Below are 22,664 nucleotides of genomic sequence, written 5' to 3'. Positions count from 1 at the left end.
GTATGTTAACTATTTCGATTTCGCTATGGTTCCAGAACTTGTTCCTGGTAATCACCACTCTTCGATTTATTTCTTCAGTGTTTGTTTCTAATAGAAATCTATTTTTTTTACAAACTCATTGTTAGTTTCTAAGATTACAACTCCCTCGAGTTTGTAAAAAAATATTTTACTGCACTTTCACTGCGGTTAGCCATAACTTTCGTTTTTTCTAGGTTCATTACCCATCCAATTTTCCTACTGGCCTGGTTCAAGTCGTTTATCACTTAGTTTTTTTGGTAAAAGGTTCCTTAAACCAAAATTATATCATCAGCAAATCTGATAATAATTCTGAGATGACTTAAAAAGTTCCCATTCAAAATCAAAGTCAAATAATTTTATTAAAAATAAGAACTTACATGCTTAATTTATTGAACGTCAAGCAATGTACCACCAGTTCACTAAAGTTAATGCCTCAAACCCGAGAAGAACCGGCGCAAGATACTCAGCGGGACTTTTTTTAAAACCAATTTTATAAGTACTATTATAATATTGATATTTAATTCCTATGAAATTATCTGCATTTTTGGCTGCCACAGCTTCGGTAGTTCCTATTATACGAGTATATTGGACGAATTATTGAAAACTGAGATACTAAATACTGTTAATGTGATAACTAGACATCGGATTATATGCACTATCAAAATGCCAAAATATGCGTGCCAACATGCTGATTTGTTATTAGTGCATTAAAAAAGGGCGAAATATGCATAAAATATGCAAAATTAAAACAATATTTATTATTAGAGCTTACGTTTATTTTCGCAGTATATTTAAACAAAATTAATGTTAGAATTAGAATGACATATATTAACATATGATAAACGACAAATTATAAGAATTATACTAATCATAATAATAAGTGATAATATGCAACAACATATTTTTCCAGGTTTTTTGTAGTACCTAAGTTTGTGTTTGTCACATAATATTAATTTGGAGGCTGAAAATGATCTTTCAACGTCAATTGACGTACTTAACTGGATAGAATTCGGAATTTGGCGCGATTTCTGCATAACCTCTTCACAGACAGAGTTTATTCGATGCCGTTGATAAATACATCAATTTTCTTTATTCCTTCGTGGCAGAGTTTGCGGGGGGTTTTGCAACTCAGGGGGGCTTTTTTAAAAATCAATTTTATACAAATACATATTTAATTATTTATGACAATGATACCTTTGAAACAGACTGAAGCGAGCATTTCATTCCCGTGTTATCATTTACAAAATTATTAATTTGGCAATAACCTTTAACACACAAACGTTTTTTTTCACATTTTTTTAAAATCGTGATATAGAAAAATCTTTGACGTTTTCTGGGATCCCATTGTAAAAGCGTACATATTGTCCCATAAAAGAATTACGGTTTCGGTGCAATCGAGTTACAGGTGCAGTAAATTTTATTCTATTTCTGGTATTTATATTATGAATATCACCAATTTTGGTAAAATCATTAATGTTTTTCTTAACATACATAACATTTTCAAAAATGTATTGATATGCAACTGTCAATATATTAATTTATTTTTTGATCACTCATGATTAAAAGCCTTCAGATTAAACTTTTGTGTTTAGGGTCTAAGTTATAGATTGCACAAATAGCTCGCTTCTGCAGGACAAATATTATTTGATTACCGGCTGCATTACCCCAAAGTAAAATGACATAGGACATAATACTATGGAAGTAGCTGGAGTATACAAGTCTAGCCATTTCCACGTCTAATTGTTTTGACCGTGAAAGCTGCTGAGCTAAGTCTATTCGCCATTCCTTCCATATGAGGTCCTGTATCGGTATACATAGAATCGACAGGATTCACGGGTTCAACAGTACATCGGCTCTTACAATTTTCGTGTTAGGTGTTCTAAAAATCATCATTTCAGTATTTTTACTATTCAATAGTAAGTTATTAATACTGAAGTGAACCAATTTACTACTTTCGAGAGAGCATTGTTTACATCGTAATATACTATTTGTCTTTTTATTTTAATAATCAATGAAGTGTATCAGCAAACAGTACTATCTTATGGTTATTTTCGCCTAGATACGGTAAATCATTTATGTATATTAAAAAGAGACCTGATTGGGCATGTTTTAATGTAATAGTGATAATGATATTTAAAAATTGTGTCTGTTTGATTGTCAGTTGTTACTATTGTATTTTGACAAATTTTCCTTAACGTTAATAGTGTTAGTTTTACTTAAATCGGTTCATAAATAAAAAAGTTACGCATCCGACGATATTGCTACAAAATGTGTTTTCGATGTATGGATATTATCTTGATTTGTAAAATGATAAATTATTAGATAACGAAATTAATTTAGATGATAATTTTGTAGAACAAGCGGGTGAAGCCGAGAGCGGGTTGATAGTTATAAATATTTTAAATTGACCTTTAAAAATTATAGATCTGTAATATTCTATGAAACACCACAAAAGCCAGCCTTCCATCTCCAGTATGAATAATAAGGAAATGTCGCCGAATGAAAAGTTGTTCCGTAGAATTGTACAAAATATTTAAGCCATCGTGACGCAATGGACAGGGTTTGATTGTCATTACGATGATTAAGAGTTCGATCTCCTATCAGCTTAATAATTGTTAAATGGTTTTTATTAAGACTGTTTCGTGTGTTTCGTTGAGTTACTAACGTTTTAAGCAGAGTTTCTTGACACTATAATTTGAAAACAGATACGGTTTTATGTGTTTTATCAGGTATAAATATAAAATGTTTGACTATCAGGTGTATGTACCTAAGTATTGCTGAAATGAATATTTTTGAAAATGAATATTTTTCATATTTCAACAATTTTTATATTCAATATTTATAAAACAAATATTCACGTACTATTTAAATAATGCAAATTTCGATTTCGATGTCACAAGCACAATTTTTACTTATTTTAATGAGAAATAATTAGTTGTGGTACGGTGTATTAAGATTTCCAAATGCACAGAAGAGTGAACTGCAGTGCATGTTAAGCCATTCTCTAAAAAAAAAAATCAGCTTCACGCTGTATCTCGCACACAGCACGAGTACACGGGTACGCAGCGAGAACTTTCTGCCGAATTCTGGAAGCATAAGACTCTAATGTTTGCAAATTGGTACATTGGAATTCAACGCCGTTTTGTCTTATTGGACTGGAAATAATAAACTTTCTTTGGGAATTGAATCTTAAGCCGTCATATTACACCGAAAGTATTATAGCATAGGCATACTATTTACGTAAGAGCTAAATATGGCCTTCTTAGTTTTCCAAACAACTAAAAGTATTTTCTGAATTGCGTTAAAAAACTGCAAATTTTATAATGACTCATCAAAACGACGAATTAGTTGAAGAATGATTATAATAAGTTTTTATCACACGGGCATCCCGGGTAACGTCCTCATAGCCTCGGGTAGGAGGGCCAACATGCACGGAAGATAAATTCGTCGTTTTGGTGCGTGGTCTCGGCTGGAGCGCAGGCGGCGAGGGCGCGCGGGGAGGCGGCGGGCGGGCGCCGGCGCGCGGAGGCTGTCGCGCTCAGAGCACCTGCGCCCGCGCTCCGTAGCGCCGCTCGCCGCGTGCTCGAGTCCCCGCGCCGCGCCCGGCCCGCGCCGTCGAGACGCCGCCCACGGCACGGTACGTACGCTACGTGGCGCGTCGGGGTCGGTCGGCTGCGCGGTCACCACTGCGCCCGTGCGCCGCGCCGCCAGTGCCTCTCGCGGCGGCTCGGGCTGCCCGGCCGGTTTTGTAATTTTGCCGGGCGGGCCGTGACGTCACGAGACTAGTTTGACGCGCGTGCGTGACGGTCCGCGCCAGGACGCCCGCGCCCGCCGCCGCCCCCGACTGCCGCTCCAGTACAATGACGTGCTCGTTTACCTTTTTTCGGAAGTGATGAAAATAATATTAATGTACAACAGTGATATACGCTTTGACCGATTTAGGTGTATTTATTTCCTATGTTCCATCAAAGTACCGCAAACATATACGAACGAACAAAGTGAATAATTGTTACAAAGCTTTTAAAGTAAATATATAATTAACGATTCACTCATAGTAAGAGATAGTATACGATATATATTTGTATTTACTGAAGTGAGTGAATTACGTGTATTACTTCTTGTGTTCTTATATCGATATATCGAACGAGCCTCATGTGTCAATGTGTGTAAGTGTGTACACATTGACATCCCAGCTTCGCGGTGAAGCCTTTTTGTCATTTTATTTTTCCCTCTCCAACGCGGCAACAGAACCAAAAGATTATTGTTAATAGACCTAACTTAAGTATTTTCCCATTGTTTTACTTAATAAAATATTTATCAATCTACCCTCATTCTGCTTTCATTGTTTCTTTTGTTGTTTATTCTTTATTTACTAGTCAAAACAAATAGTTAATCTTTAATTGGTATAGGATTTCTAATACTGTTATTATAATCGGCATTTATATATTACAAGTTACGATGCGTTTGAACTAATTGATTTCTATATTTTTGAAACAAAGAACAAGCATAAAATAAGTATCTCTTAAGATATCGAATTCTTGTATGATCTGAACAACTTTATATCGATCCTGCTTGCACTTATAAGATGATATGTCCAAAGAATGTCTGTCTCTTTTATACGATCCTCTCAGCCTCCGCTACCTTAATGACTGCGTGAAAGCTTTAAAGTATGACAGGAAAACTTAAAGTTACTTTGGTATTTCGACGATAAAATGAAATCGATTATATCATGCAATCGTGGACTTCGTATTGACGTTAACTTTTAATACTAAAATAAATTATTAAATAGTTTAGTTAAAATGTTACTACGATAACTATAATTTATTGAGATTTATTAAAAGGAATATATTTTTTAATTACGTGTTTGTGATAATGTTTTTCGCGAGCAACCTCAGCGGGCACGTGAGTGTTACAATGTGTATCCAGTTTATACCGTTCGGTGGTGCTCTCTGTATACCCGCGTCTCAGCAGTGCAGTTCTTGAACAAGTTCGGGCACTTCTCGCCAATCAGGTGCCACTGGATACTTGTTATGTTCTAACTGGACTTGAATCAGCTGATACTATTGTTACCATCTTAGATATATTGTTATATAAAAGCTTACTAAATTCACCTAACACAAGGTCATAAGAATAATATTTATATACGGAACATTTTTCATAGATTTTCTTATAAGAAATATTATTTCATTACTTGTTTAACGAAGTTTAAGAAATTTAAAATTTTGTAGTTTAAGAAATTTAAAAAAAAACGAGCACGTCATTCAACTGGAACAAACTTATTAGCTTATAAATATATTCAAAATATGGAATGCTCTGAGGAATGTATATTTCAGTTAACAAAGTTGGGGTATTCAAGAGAAGAGCGGGGCGCTCTGTAGAGGCGCCTCCGCAATCCTGAAATCGTCACTGTGGGAGAGCAGTGCGGCGTCATGTCCGCGTCGCCTCAACCTACCGTGTGCGAGGAGCGCCCGCGCACCCCCAGAGCTGCCGCGTCGCCGCCCTCTGCGCCACGTTCGCCTGCGCCCGCTCATGCTGTTCTTGCTACGATGACCCCAGTTCAACCTGCACATGATTATTATCCACACAAAGTGGAGATGGATTCTGATGATGGATATCCACCGGAAGCGCACTCGTATCGCCACTCCCCTCATGAGCTTGCCGCTTATGCTCCTGATAATAAAGTCCCTGTACAACCGGATGTATACGATCAAGGAATGGAGTCTATTGATGAGAAAACTCCAATAGATCTTATTTATGAAGATGATAAAGAAACTGTCATATACACTACAACACCTGATCAGAAGAGAGTGGAGATGATAAGCGGCCAACTTGAAGATGGACAGTTAGTTAGCGGGGCGGGACAGTTAGTGGACGGAGGCGTTTCTGTGGTGGTGGGCGCCCCTGGACAGGGCACAGTTCTGGTGCTAGCTGATGAACTCGGACAAGTCATTACAATACCCAGGTAATAACTGTTTACATATTAATCTAACTATATTTTTAATCGTATGACAAAGTACCAATTCAATTTTAGACGAGTTCTTCACAGCAAACAAACTATAGTGCGGAATTATTTAAAGGTTATTAAAATATTTTTTAATCATTAAAGGTTTTAGAATATAACAATCGAAAAAACTTTGCATATTCCGTATAATTATCTTTTAAACAGAGCTTAGGTTACGCGTGAAGTGAGATATTCTAACTACCTATGTGTCGGAGGTCCATTCTGGCCGTGTTCGGTGTAACGGTTGCGGGCTCGCTAGGAGCGGCGCGTGTGGGTGGAGCGACGTGCTCACCTTGAACTTGCCGCGAGAGCGTGTCCGGCCAACTCCGGCAACTCTGCACTACACTCTGGTTACCATAGCCACCTTCAAATCATCGTTTTCAGCTATCATATTTAATTACGCGTATATTTTGTTATTATTTTTTGTTATAATAGTTCGTTTTCTTCATTAAAAGGACAATCTATAGCTATATTTTAAAATCGTAACGGTTTCTGTACGTGGAAATATATACAAAGTTGTTGGCGGCGGAATATAATGACGCAATAGAACCAAAAGCAATGATTTTTAAAATTTGTCGGTTTGTCTCTGCGTTTGTACACGCTAATCTCAGAAACGACTTAATCAACTAATTGCAGTTTTCACTATTGTATTTTGGAAAGCTTCCCTTAACATTTAGTGTTTGTTTCTAATCGGCTTATAAATAATAAAGTTATACTATTTTAAAAAATGTTATTCGACAAAATTGGTATAAATAATGGTTTTATTGAATTGGCTGAAACTTTACTTTTTAATATAGATACAAATGTTAATGCAGATAGATAAATAATTATATAGTTAGTATAGGTAGATTAATAATTATATAGTTTAAGCAGGCTAAACCGTTGTATTGCCGCCGCCAAATTGTAAACAATGCCTTTGATAATTAGCGACCCGCTCGCGCCCGCTTAAATTTATTGTTATATATATTATACCCAAATTTTACAAATGTAACACATATAGTGTCATTCTAATGTATAAGCTATATTAGTGTATGGTAACATTTAATTCCGTTCAATAGTTATTGCGTGAAAGACGTACATATATCCATCCATCCTCACAAGCTTTCACATTTATCACAATATTGTAGAATTGATTACTATATTTCATTTAATAATTCGAATAAATTTAAAAATTACTGCTAATGTTGTTAAATTTATATAAATATCTGTTGTTCAAAACTTTATTGTCAGTCTCTACTGGTAGATGGAAATTGCGCAAATTGTACGTACTATCTAGTTATAGTTCACGTGCACAAAGAGTAATTGTTTATTGTATTCATTTACGCCATCAATGAACGTATAAAATTATGTTTAATTAATATTTTAAATAATAAGTACAGGTAAAATGATAAACATGTTTTACATGTTTTACACTATCTAAATTCAAAATATCTCCATTAAATGATTATAATTACATAGATTACATCACTAAGAAAGTTACAGAACATCACTAATATAATATATTTAACAGTTAAAGAAGCAAGTTAATCCACGTCGTAGATTCCACGTGCTTGTCATTCATAATTTGAGGTTAATATCACTTACGACTACGCAAGGTAAATACAGAATAATGAACCACTCTTGACATTACTAAAAGGTTGTTATTGCATGGTAGATTTACAGCGCTCGCAAAATTTTTTGCTTTTACAAAATATATTTTAATTAATTGTATAGGTTTATATAATTTAGGTTTGTATAATAGTTTATGTAGGTTTATATAATTATTAATATGTAATACAATTAATGATTAGATTCTCTACTAAATAATAATCGAGGTATTTTCCTATCGTATCTGTTTCGTATTGTATTTATTCTAGTAGTCATATAAATCAGTTTCACGCTGTATCCCGCACACAGCAGGGTAGGCAGAGGGGACCTAGTGTTAAGACACTCTTTTCCCCATCTTCTGCCGAATTCTGGAGGCATTGCGTGTTGAGTGGCAGAACTCAACGCCGCGCCTTGACACCAGAGCGAAGAAATAAAAATATAAGCATAAATAAATATTTCACTTTCTCGAGTGGGGATCGAATCCACAACCGTTGCGATACAGTCACACCCTTGAGCCGCTGAGCCACGGCCGCCTCTGCCTAGTAGTCATTTTGTATTTAAAATCTGGAAATATATATACATATACTAGCGGCCCGCTCGCGGTTTCACCCGCGTGGACTATGTATTATTAATTTCTGTCTCCATGGCTACGTCCTAGTGACGTCTATGCAAAATTTGAGACTTCTAGCATTTGTAGTAACGAAGTTTCATACAACCCTTCTTCTTCTTTCGACTCCAAAAACAACCCCTTAGAAGTCGAATATTGTAAATTCCCGTCTTAGCGAGCACCTACGTCCTATAAATAACACATATGCAAAATTTGAGACTTCTAGCACTTGTAGTTTCTGAGATTTCGTGATGAGTGAGTGACCTTTCGATTATATATATATAGATGTAAGCATAGAGCGTGAACAAAAGACCAATTTCATAAAATAACCAACAACATATGTCAATATTTCTAAAAAACTGAACTCCGGTGAGGTTTCATTTACGTTAACGTGTCAGAGATACGCCAGAAATTAATTATGACATTGGTGCTAACTAACGCTTGAGTTTCTAAGTCATAACTTACCTACTTGGAGGCAAATTATTTTCTTTCTGCTTTCAGATATTTATTGTTATTATAATATATAATAATATATTAATATATAGACAATCTTTCCGATGCATATCAGAACCTAGGCTATTTAATAGAGAGCTAGTACCTAAGCTACAGAATATTATTAGTCAATTTTAATTAAATTCTAAAAGGACGTAATATTATAATTTTTCATATAACTAATATTTTTGTTGATGTTTTTGACAATATCGGATATTGGGTTATATAATATTTTAGTTAAAAGGATAAAAGGAAGCAAAAATTCTCTTTGTGTTTTTGGTGATATTTTTATACATACGTTGTCGAGAGATATAAAATTTGAACTTATATAAACAGTTACTTGTTTCATATTTTTGGTATAATTGGAATACCGTGTCGAATTTTCTTCCATTAAGATAGAGCAGAGCTATAACTGAGGTAAAGTTAAATTACTGAAGTCATAATTGGCATCCAACTAATAGTATTATACGGCGTGCAGGTATTAATGATAAGGATGTATAAAATAAAAAAAAGGTTCTTAGTAAAAATGTATAAATAAACTCGATATGGATTGGTAGGTAAGTGATAAAAAGTCGACTGAATCGTTTAGGACGCGGAGCGAGAGGCTGTGCTGCCTCACCCGCCGCGCCTCTGAGACTTTAATGATGAGTTTTTGTTCATCTGCGGCCCCAGCCACGAGATGTAAGCGGATATGAAACACACGCAGCTTTGTTTTATTAATGACATATATTTAAAAATATTAATAAAATAGATAAATATAAAATATGTAGGTATATTACATTGAATAGATTATTTTTCTTTCTATATCATTTTGGGTTTTAATATGAAAGTTCTATTCGCGTATAACTTAAGACGTGGTCCAGCAACAGCCCCCCGCTTCCCAACGGAGTCTTATTTTATTGCTCCGCACTCGCCGCAGCGAGCCCTCGAATTGAGTTTACTATCGGTTGCCTTCTCGGCCAGATCATTATTTAATGTAATTATTTAGTCCGTAAACTGCTTTTTTAGAAACTATAAACGTTATATAAATTTTGGTTTTATAATTCGATTTTGGAAAAATCTAATGGATTGATTACGTGTTAGTTGTCTATTGCGATTTAACAATTTATATGAGGACTAAAATCATTACTTACAAATAGGGCATAATGCGAGGTATGAAAACATTGAACAAAAGACATCAACGCGCTCGACTTATTCCCGAAGCCATCTGCAGGTTGCTACATTCGTAATTGTTTGGTTTAAGCCTAATACTTGCAATAAGGATTGTATAATTATAAAATATATATTATATGACTCTATCATGCAAAATAAAAAAAGAACCCATTTTAAAAGTATATGAGAGCTGATACTGACCGTGTGGGTAAACACAAAGTTCAGTGTGTCCTTTAAAAATTAACGATCATCCTTTCTACCTGATACCGCTGTCCGAGTGCAAATAAAAAAAACGGTTTCCCTCACGTAAAGGGTTCATTTCCCATCACATGCTCGAAGCTAAACACACATGCACATACACACACACACGTACATACACACGCACACACTATTAAGCACATATTGTAGGCAGCGAAGCGGCAGCGTCCGACAGATATCTCAACGGGGGATAAAATTTCTTTGGAACGTAAGAATAGTATGGATTAGCTTGAAATATAATGTAAAATTATAATTTTATTCAGGTTTATTCTTATAAGTTTTATATAAAGTATAATATTGTAAAATTTCAAGATAAATATAAAAATAAAGATGCTATTTAATATACCTACAAATTGCTATTGCTTCTTGCTATACATATTTTATATTCATAATATTAAAATATAATTCATAATGAGTATAACAAATAGACTTGTTAAATTATAAATGAATACTTACTATAAATATATAAATATTATTTTAACCATGTAGCTCTTACTACCAGGTTCTTACAAAAAATTGTAAATATGTAAATAAATAATTATTCCCTTAAAACATTTTTAATTGTACATAATGAAAACCGTATTTAATAAGAACCGCATAAGAACAACATATCCATTTTATTATCTTATATCGAAGCTTGGGATTGTAAGGCATCACCATTTTATAAAGGAGCCTCTTTGAAACATACGTTTGAAATTCATTTTTATGTCATACTACACTACGTTTTAAATTGCGTGAGCTTCGGCCAAACCTTATTAATTATTCATAGCGATATGCAACCTTTTTTATGTTTAGGTATCTCTCTGTGGTCAGAATCTCATGATAATCGGCGCCTTAGATTTTAATCCATTTGTCTATTATTTTATATAAATTCATGCAATGTTTAAAGAGAAACATTATTTACACTACGTAGTTTAGCATTTAAAATATAGCAGATATTTAAATTTTAATAACATTGATTCATTACTCAGTTTTATCAAATTTCCCACACGCTAAAAACGCAGACACTTTCCTTGATAGTTGTAAAAATTGTAGGATTTCCTTAACTGAATATATATTTTTTTATTAAGTAGTAAGTACTATCCTTATATTTACTATTTTATTGTGCTTTAAATCAAAGCGTGAGCTATTAAAGGAAAATTTACTTGAGAATTACTTTAATGAAATGTATAAGCCATGTTGGCATTATCATGTGTGCGCTACGTTTAGTAGAAATAGGATGCTGGAGGTCCAGAGTCCAGCCCAGTTCATCCAGATAAAGTATCAATAACAGAAAGAAAGCATAAATAAGTTTACAGCTTTAAATATACATAAATTGTTATAATATTGTTTCATACTTTTTTATACCTTTATGAATATGATTGTTATGTTTGGGCGAAAAGAAAATACATTTTAAAGTATACAAGTATATAAGAGATTAAATGCTATGCGTACGTCTCACAGATTTGTAAATATATTAAAAAAATATATGCTATGTTAAACAGCAACTTGTGAGATACTTTATAGCTAATTGAGAAAAATAATCTTACACGGGATATTTTGCTGTGCGAGGGAGTATTTTTTTATAATTTATTATAATTTTGTTATTTTGTAATATCACTTAATATTTCAAAATCATTAACCAACTTTGCATAGATAGGTATCTGTAATCATTGAATCGTAAAATCGGAGAAACTGTTTATTCATCGCATTGACATGACCGCACACTTACAAGCGTGTGAGAGTGTGCGTCTTATATATGTATATCGTGCTTATTAGTCAGACAAAGACAGAGAATACAGACGTAACGTGTGCGACTGAGACAAACTGTCGTCAACAAGGCTAGCTTAGCCATGTACATAAGTTTATTATAAAATTATGAATGTTCACTTTTATAATTCGATTCGTTATATTTACTGCACAACATTTTAATATTGAGTTCATTCGTTTTTACTCACATAATATATTTATATACGTAGGTATGAAGCTTATGTTGCCATGCACAGTAACTAACTGTAGATAAATATTTTAATATATCTGTCTACTTTATTTTTATAATTTTCCATAATTAAATAATGACGGATAGAAATTATGGCATTTTTAAATATTTTTTTACCTCGTTTTTACTTAATTAAATTCCTGCAATGTTAATTTAACGATAACAAAATAAGGAATAGTGAGATAAGAGACAAATGATTCATATTTAGTCGCTCACAAAAGATTGGTTTCTTAACGATTAAGCAATATTATTAGCATTTGGTTCGTGGTTTTTGTTAATATACTTTGAATTGATTATAGAATGATTTGAAATTCAAATGATAGTAAACTTCTTGATGAAGATAAACATTTTTATGTTATTCAACGATGTATTCTATTATCGGTTTTTTTACCAGGGAGGGCAAAAAAGATTATAGTTTTGAAATAAACAACTGAATTTTATTTTTTATTCTAATTATTTGCCACCGTCTATCATTGATTATGAGATTTTACATTTTAACTCAAAGTACCGTACAGGTATGGTATTTAATTTACAGCAAAATTAACTTCTAGATTTATATTGATTTAATTAAGGATATTGCAAAATTACACTACGAGTCTACATGTCAAAATTTTATAGTTACGTATCTACTAAAATATATAGGTACCTATCGTTTAATGCGTTTATGGACATAAAAGTTTACATACATTTGTTAGTGTTTCGTTAGAAACTATTTAGTTATGAAATAGTTTAGTTAATATAGTAAATGTCAACTATTTTAATAATGAAAATGTAACTAAATGTATCAAATGTAAATTTGTTCGTATATTTAAGGCATACCGGCATAATTATCTATAATAAACAGTTTTTTTAAAAAAAAACAAAAGGACTTTTTTGTTACATATAGTAAAAAATACGCTTAACAATTTTTGTGCATAAGGAAAGACACGTTTTCATGTACGTTTCTTATGTGAACTGCGTAATTTATGCGATATGGAAGGCGGCCGCTGCGCTGGTGTCATTACTCTGCACATTCACCAGCCTCGCAGGGTGCGTGGACGACTGGACGGGGGCCGAAAACGACGACATTGCGGCAAGGACTTACCGCCACAAGGGCGTGCCTCTCACTCACGTCGCACCAGTGTTTTCGGATGCCAATGTAATTATTGCACTTAATCGAATCCAACAACCTACTGCAGTTGCAATAACAATACTTTAATTAATGCTTTAATTATTTTTAAATCGATAAACGCATACAAATTTAGTTTTTCAAGACGGCTAGGAGCGAATATATTTTTATTTACTTCATTAAGTATATTATCGTAGTAGCGCTTTAATTGGTCGACTTACCTAGATGGTCAGGTTTACGCTTGATAAAAATAACTCTAACCTTTTATTGTTTCGAATGAAGGATTTTGGTGTACGTGGGATAAATAATATCTCGGCATCTCATAATTATCTTACGATTTTTTATCGAACGCTCTGCAACAGAATAAACAGTTTCTTTTAGTGTTCACTCGAAGAATTTACTGTTTATACTCATATTAAGAAAAAGCTCGTACGATATGGTATGTTTTTTTCGTGTCACAGTAAGTGCCGAGCGCGCCGCTGACTACATACAAGGAGTCGCAGTCCACCACGTCTGCTGCACTGCGATGTAAATGATCCCCTTGAATAATGTATCCCATTCTTGGTCAACTCTTCTACCATCATATAAGGCACAATGCAATTAACCGTTATTTCAACTTCTTTCTATCTGCATAAACTTGCAATGAATTACGTTAATTACCAAAGCCGTTGTATGGTTAATTATTATTATTATTACCTATTAATACTCCATTAATTGATATTGTAAATAATTAAAAAATATAACGTTGACACAATTATTAATATTCAGTTCTATAATAATCTGTGTACGAGTTACATACTATATTATATTTATATAGTATATTTATTTAAGCACAGTGGGTGATTTTAAATAAATTCTTGCAAATAAATGTAATAATTCTTAATTTAAATACTTATTATTCATATATTACATGACTAAAATATTAGCAAATTTAATAATTATGTTGGATAAATATTTAAAATTTAATAGTTAATTTTTAATTTTTTTAGATTATTTTGTATCCATTCATCGTTTCAAAGTTAGCTATTTCCAAAAAAATTAAAATTGTCAAAATAATACATATTAATATAAATAAATACAAGTACCACAAATAATAATAAGAAAATATAAATGGGATAATATGTATGTTGTACAAGTGGCCGCTCTTGGCGAAACTTAACGCTGCGCTGTATTTTGTTTAGCAAGTTTTTTTTTATAGGTTAGCTTAACTATTAGGGTTCTTGATAAAATTTTCCGGTTCTTCAATTTGTAGGTGTTTATGAAAAATGCTGTGCTTAACAACTTTCGTTGAAGTTCATTAAAGCAGTAGGTAGGTTTCATTATTCCTCATAATTTAACTGGAGTACTACGGGTTTACATTAGGTGTACCATACTTCAAAAGTACTTATAGTCTAGATCTTACTCAGGCGTATTAGTAGTACCACGAATAAATTTTATTTGAATCCATCTAGTAGTTCCAAAGATATACAAACAGGAAAATACACATAAAAAATTCAAAAAGTTAATTAAAAAATGAAAAATTCCATTATTTTTTTGTGTGCTGTCATTATATTTTCGCAAGAATCGTTGATCTACAACACAAGTATTTTACTGTTTTCTATAGCGTAGTAAATATATTATTTAAATTGTGATTTTTATACAAGATTCAAAATAAACAACATTGTATCTACTGTGTATGGAATTATTATATTTTAATGTTATACATATGTTTAACAAAAGTTACAATATTTTGATATGTAGGTACTAGGTAGGGTTCAAGAAATATTTTACTATCATGGAATTTGCATGAATTAAACTATATAAATGAACTATAAAATTAATATTTCTGCAAAGTTTCTATTTACAAGTCAACTATGATCTCAGAATATTGCTATTTGCAGTAAGCGTGCGGCGTAACAGTTTATATTTTATATTAAACTAGAGGTAGATACCCTACGAGCTGTTTATCGGAGCCATTGCAGTCCTGTGCTCGAATAATATAATCAAATCGCATCATATAAATGAACGCAAAGACTTTGAACGACGTTATTACATAGTACATAGCATAAGACAGTGTCAAAAGAGGTTACAAATGATAATGAACTCTAGAATCACTTAGCGTGGTGTGATATTTGCGTAATTGTGGTATTGTAGTACGCTAGCGGGTCACGACAGAGTCGCACGCGCGTTCGTGACCTTGCTTAGCGCGCCGAGGATAGGTCACACTCTTGAGGTGATGCGCATGCGCTCGCATATTAGACCAAACCTAAGAGTCTTGCTTCACTGATATTTACTAAATATTTTTTATGTTCACTTAATGTATATATATTTCATTTTTCTATAAGTAGCATTTTTAAAAATATTATTCGTTAAATAAAACGTAAAAGTAAATTATTTAATATACAATAAATTTATACTTTAAAATTATATTTATAAGAATCACTTTTATTTGTAAAATAAAGGGAAAAGTTTCTGAGGAATGAGAAACACCGCCATAACAGGGCGTTGCTGACTTTCTCTCGGAGACTCGCTCTTGGGCGCGGGCCTCAGTTACGAGTATCTTAGTCGAACCTTTAATAAAAGCATTTAATTAAAAATATAAGCTTTCTTGTCGTATTCACATTATTTATATTTTATATTATTGGTATAATATTTATAAGCAATAATTTTGAAATAATATTAATAAGCACTTACCTTAAAACATTACATATAAGTAATTTGTGAAGGTCTTACTATCCTTTACTTTTTCTAATTAGTCCAGGAAGGTAGGACACCTTTACCGTAAGGGCATATAGAGCAAATATAAATAATTTAATCTAAAGTGTAACTCTATAGTAAGGAAAGAAAAATATTTTTAGAAAATATATAAAATCTATACTTATAATAAAATCGTAATAGATCATCGTCTTAATATTGCATTTAATAACGTAACAGAATCAACAACTGTCTATACTTTTGTTCTCGCTAATCTCAGAAACAGCTTAACATAATATTTAATTGGAGTTTTTACTACTGTATTTAGCAAGATTTACTTAACGTTTAGAAAGTAATGCAAAAGAGTAAATTAAGAGTAATGGAGTTCAAACGGGCGAAGCCGCCAGCGGGTCGCTAGTTGAAAATAAATATGATGTAGTATGTACAAACGTACAAGAATTTCGACATAATGTGTAACTTATTTTTTTTTATTTATTTTAAGAACCTTAAATCTTTATTTTTTTATTATAAATAATAAATAATTTTAAATGTTTTATTTGGTATCTACTAATCAGTTTGCTTAGAAACTTAGTAAGGAGGTATAAAAGATTACATTTATTTCGAAATTTAAATAAAAATAAAAATGTGTCTCATTAGAACTGACAGATTCAAATACTTAAATTAACAAATTTTATACATATTATCTATACTATTATTTATTTATTACCATTATTTTGAAATGATTTTACTAATTAGAAATTTACTTCCTTAGTGATAATAAACTATTGAGTTTAATTGACCAATTAAGGGAGTTGATTTTAATGTCACATTTTTAATACATTTTATAGTATCAAATGAACATAATACTTATATATGTATATGGATAGTATTATTTTTATATGAATCTAACAAAAAATAAATATTGTTGTTAGTTTTAGCAAATATTAACACAGTTTTTAATTTAAGACACTGTGAGGATTATTAATATTCCAATTCCTGCTATCTTAGCATAGCGGATACTTCACAAAATTTGCCAGGAAGAGTACAACTGAGTATTTTGGTTTTAAATTTTTCTCTGCCTTAGCAGATTTGGCGCTAAATTGGAAAACACAAATAAATATTTTACTTCATATTTAGCAAGATATTAAAATTCATAGGATTGAATTGACGTTGAGTGGTTCGTAAAACGCAACTAATTCATCATCTGTCAGTGTGTAGATCTTAGATATAACATTAAAGGTTATGTATGTCAAATGTGGTCATCTATTATGCTAATTAGTGTAGTAGGTAGGTATGTATGGTAAATCTCGCTATAAACCATTCATTTATTTTATTATTAAAATAAAGTGCTTTATAGTTAAATTAAAACATAATATTAATCTCTAAATCTAGTTTTAGGTTAAAGGCCAGTCGTCGCGCTGGGGTACAAGGGTTTGAATGTAAACGTGACTGGTTGTGGGATCGATCCCCATTCAAGGAACTAAATTTTTATTTAAATTTATATTTTTATTTCTTCGCTTTGGTGTCGAGACAAAACGTGGCGTTGAGTTCTACTCAAATACTTCCAAAATTAGGTGAAAAATGAGGAACGCAGTGTCCTTACACTAGGTTCCCTCTGCCTACCCTGCTGTGTGTGGGATATAGCGTGTGAGTTTTACTTGTGTGTAGGAAATTTTACGTTTATTTTTAAATTATGTTTTTTCATAATTTATTTAATTTTTATATCCAAATAGTTTACTAGAATAATATGTTTACGTTTAGCAATGAACTTTAGATTAAAAAAAAAAACAATGGCTAGGATTATCGCGTGCTGTTAATAACAGTCGGTGTATTCTACATCAAAATTACATTAGGAACAAAATGATACACGTAATAAAAAAATTACGTAGATAGAGATCGTGAAAATAATGTAAATTACAAGATATGACAAATATATATATATTAAATATAATATATACAAATATATTAATTGTAAGTTTTTATAAAAGTACATGCTTATAACATATAAAAACTCATTAGTAATAACCAAGGAGCTAAGAAGCTGTTACAGCTAATGAGACGACAGTTATCCCTTAATAATTTTGATACCATTATATCGAGATTACATTTTGTTTAAAACAATAGGGGACGTGCCTGGCATAAAGCTCCGCGGGCGGTTATGGCTGCGCCTGTGCCTGCGACAATCCAGCTATGCTATTCTCGATGAACCTAAAAGATAATCATGTTATGTATTTCTAGCTATTATATATAACAATTTACATCAGTTCATATTCGTTGTATAGTCTATTTTATGTTTAAGAAGATTTAAAGAAGAAAGACTTAAATCTTATTGAGAAAAAAATATCAAAAGATGTCTCTGTCAAATTCACCAAGCAAGCAAGCGTTTGTCTTGGTCATTTCGTTTGTTGCTAACAGATGGCGTTAGCTTCTCTACATAACTTCCTGCGTTTTATTTTGTAACTAAAGTTTTATAAGAAAGTAACTTATAACGTTAGACAAATAAACTTCGAGGTGTGTTTTTAAATAATAAGAGGCTTTTTATTATTTTATTTATTAACGCTGGGGTCTGTTTTCATTTTAATTGCTTTGCAAGTTTGAAGTCTTTGAAAACTCTGATATCAAGATCCTTAAATTATTAAATTTCCTTTATATTTTTTATATTTCGCAGGCAAAAAATAAAAAAAAAACAATGTATTAATTGATGAACTTAAAAACACTCAGAAATCAACAAATCACAACGCTTTTCGAAATAAAAACTATACTTAAAAGAAAAAATAAATATTTGACTTAAATAATTGCATTTATCATAAAAAAAATTATGAACGACATTTAAAAAGGTAGTAACATAATTTTTGTTACATTCTTTACAATATATTTTTTGAGAACGCGTACAATTTTTTCGGGACCAAAACAAGCTCTTTAGAATATATACTTACATTACTTAGGTAATTTGATAAGCAGTCGGCGCCGACGTAATAACGGCTGTAAATATACTCAATTTTGCAGTCGCAGAATATTGGAAATTTTGTTATTTTTATAAAGCCTCATTGAAGACACTTTCGATTTGATAGTTGTTTTAAGATAATTTACATATGTATTGCATTGGCATTTACTTATCGTGTACGCCTGCAGTTAAGATACGAGGATGTATTTGCTTCTTTCTGAAAAGGGTAGTGGACAGTGGTGGACGCTCTTATAATAAAGCCAGTGAGATCGCTAGTGCAGTCACGTTCCCATTGTTCGAGCGGCTGATAAAAAGTTCACAGAGAACTAATAATTAGTTTCAGTGACTATAGAGTTGATTCGCGAAACAAGAAGTCTAATTAGGACTCATAAATTCTCATGCCATTGTTTTTACTGTAATAATGATACGATACGATATTTGAGTTAAGTTTAATATAAAAAAAAATCAAATATAATAATTTAATTCTTTATTTACTTCTACTACTTCATATAATAATTTAACTCTTTATTGAAGATTTTTTTAATTACTTTTTATTTAAAAGGGAAAAGTGTATAGGGATTCTTCTTAACACATATAAAAATTGATTGGTTAAAATAAATATTAGGATTTTAGTGTTAAGACACTTCTTTCCCATTAAGACACTTCTGAAATCTGGAGACATTGCCGATCTTTGCCACCTTTCATTTCTCCCAATCGATCCTACAACCTACGATGCGATTGGTTCCAAAATATACTATAAAAATACAGGGCACACGAGCAAGCGTGTTCTGTTAGGCTGCTCGCTTAAGATACTAAGAGATACCTACTAGCTCCGCCCTTCGCGCTAATTTATGTAGTAGATCGTAAATCTCGTTCACGTGGTTGTACTCTAATGTTATTCGTCACCGTTGTCCAGCTGCCATCTGAAAAACGAACGTGATTCGGTTATTATGGCGCACTAAACATACTGCTTAGATGCTTCATTATTGTAAATGTGCTTCGCTTAGTTGTGATTCGATGCGATTGTAAATCTCAGACCTGAATTGATAGTCGGGGTATGTCGCAAGTCTTAAAGAATAACTAGGACGATATTTTTTTTTGTTATAGATTCATTTTCTTGTATGAAATTAGAATAATAATATGATGGTCTCTATGTCGGTTGATACAATGGACTTCAAAATGAGGGCAAAGTATTTTTTGGGTTCAAGCGCCACAAAGTGCTCAGAAAATTATGAAACCAATCTCAAAAGACGCAGACGGAGACGGAGTCTTAACATTAGCTTATCTCTGCCTGCTATGGGAACAGAGCTGAAGCAGCAGCATGAAGCTGATATATAATTTTCTATATTTCCTATACAACATTTATTTATCTACTTTAATATGACAGTAACTGTAGATACCTTCAATTCGCTCACTATTTTAGTTTTATTACGCTCTCACGGTAGAAATTTTTAATGATCAACACATTCTTAATTTAGTTTAAAATAGAGCCTTCATAAATTTTATAGCGATGTCGAGGAAATTGGTGTTAGGTATAGGTATAAATAAATTAGTTGCTAGGTTGTTGACATCGACAACTAATTTCTATATATTTTATTGGCCACTATATAAATTTATGTGCTTTGATTAGTTCTTAATTAATTTTAGAAGTAATTGAAAAAAAAATATATTTTGCTTATTGGGGTTATGAAAACATAAAAAAATAATCTTTAGATGTGTGTAAGAGAGGCCGTTGTGGCGCAGCGGCACAATGGTGCGACTGTAAGGCGACGGTTGTGGGTTCGATCTTCACTCGGGGAAGTGAAATATTTATTTACTTTTATATTTCCATTTCTTCACTCAATACGAAATGCCTCCAGAATTCGGCAGAAAGTGGGGAGCGGAGTGTCTTAACACTAGGTTCCCTCTGCTTACCCTGCTGTCTGCGGGATACAGAGTGAAGCTGATTGTTATTTTTTTTAATTTTTAAATATGCAATATGATACAAACATTTTTGATTGAACCAGCACTATTTTTGAATAAGGAAAGTGCTAAAATATTAAAGTTTAAATTTAATTTGGCTAGGCTACTAACTAAAGCAGTTAGTCAATCTAAATAATTCATATTAAATCTTGAGTCAAAAATGAATGAATAAATAAATCATATTTTATTTAGTTTTTGTTACACAATAAAGGATTGTTATTATTCTAATTAACATGTTAAATATAAAGTCGTTAATAATAATTGTTAATGCTAATGTATAGGTATTAGGTTAATTATTTTTTGCAACACAAATAATTTTAAATGAGGCAAACTTTTCACTATTTTGTTCCGCCAAAGTTCTGAATACTATAATTATTAATTAATTGTTGATTTCCTTTTGGAATCCTATTGGAATTTAAGCATTTTTTTTATAAAACAACTACAAATTTCTTATATGATTATTATTTGTATAATTATAAGACAGAAATATCTACTTATTAATAATACAAAAGCTTTAATTACCTGTTTATAACACCTGCGAGAGCTTAAATTTCGCAATTTCTTTTAATCAGATAACATTTTAGACGATGAAGGTAAAGGTAAGCAATGAACAAAACATAACCGACGAATAGCAAAAGATATCTAGATTGATATCTCTTTATTCTCCCTCTGACTGGATGCAAATTTTGTATAGGAAATGATAGAAAAGATACTATAAAAATATAATAAAATATTTATTTTGTATCTATAGATTATATTGATTCATTATTTTATTAAATTTTATTGTTTTGTAACAATCCTTGTTTTGTTTATCCTCGTTTTTATTTCTTTAATTGACTACATTTAGATACTGCTTAGACATTCATAATAATTTACCGCAAAGATAAAGTACGGATTGAGTCATCGAAATTGACCAACTGGATCATTCGTGAGGTCGCTAACTGGAGCAATGTTTATGTACTTATACTTATATATTATTATAAGTATAAGCAGGTAAGGTTAGCTTGAAGCTTAAGCATAAACACTTAGTTTGTGCAGTTAAGAGTTTCCTTTGTTTCTTAGAATACTTAGATCTGTGATATTATTCAAATGTTACATTCCTTAAGTGTATCACAGGCTATTTTCTTTGACCCCGGCCTCAGTATCTTTCACGGATATAAATTATGTAGTAAAAAATATGTTTATATCGTTCTTACATCTTACCATATAATCCTGTTGGAGCCATTATGGATATACTATGCCATCTTCAAACTACCTCGTAAACGTGTTACACGGCTACTAGAAACGTAATTTAGCGGTACTAGGAAAGAGTGATGACTATCTTTAGATGAATGAGCTATATAGCATTGTTCTTACATTTTTTTTTTGTTAAAATGTGAAGAAAGTTTTCTTTTATGTTTGCATATAATTCTTATAAGATAAGAATATAGGTCTACTATTAGTTTTATTAACAAAATATGCAAGTGAGTAAAAGTGTACAACTGGTCGTGGTAGTTGAAGCCGCCGGTTATATATAATATTCTTAATATTTTAGATAATGTTTGTTATATAGATAATATCTGCAGTCCGCAGGTGTCTGTTTATTTATTTTTATTATAAAACTAGCGGACCCGGACGCGGCTACGCCTGCTTGAAATATAAGAATATAATATCGATAGAAATATAATATCAATCTAGATGAAATACTAAAAGTGACTATTATATTTATTTTCATAAGGATGAATATCAAAATGACGCGGTAACGAACGCGGTTGCGTAGCGACGACGGTTGTTATTAACATGGCAGAATAAATTCCATGTCAAATTAGAAAATATTTTAATTTATTAGTATATATGTGTAATGTAATGTTATATACCTAGCCTATATCACTTTTGAAGAATGCA

General features: G+C 31.9%; 1 protein-coding gene across 4 annotated transcripts in view; it reads left to right on the top strand.

The window, feature by feature from the left end:
* The first annotated feature begins 3,557 nt into the window (after positions 1-3,557).
* The window catches only part of grh (grainy head), a 78,520-nt gene continuing 59,413 nt past the window's right edge, over positions 3,558-22,664 (top strand). For all 4 annotated transcript variants that reach the window (XM_085192029.1, XM_085192027.1, XM_085192028.1 and 1 more), the window contains exons 1-2: positions 3,558-3,655; positions 5,352-5,980. In XM_085192029.1, coding sequence (XP_085048155.1) covers positions 5,448-5,980 — 533 coding nt within the window. In that variant the 5' untranslated portion in view covers positions 3,558-3,655; positions 5,352-5,447. The remainder of the gene's footprint in view (positions 3,656-5,351; positions 5,981-22,664) is intronic.

The sequence above is a fragment of the Heliconius melpomene genome, chromosome 10 (assembly GCF_056956725.1).
Source record: "Heliconius melpomene rosina isolate 202511_hmr_F chromosome 10, ASM5695672v1, whole genome shotgun sequence".
Taxonomy (NCBI): Eukaryota; Metazoa; Arthropoda; class Insecta; order Lepidoptera; family Nymphalidae; genus Heliconius; species Heliconius melpomene.
This window is presented reverse-complemented; position numbering and strand designations above follow the sequence as displayed.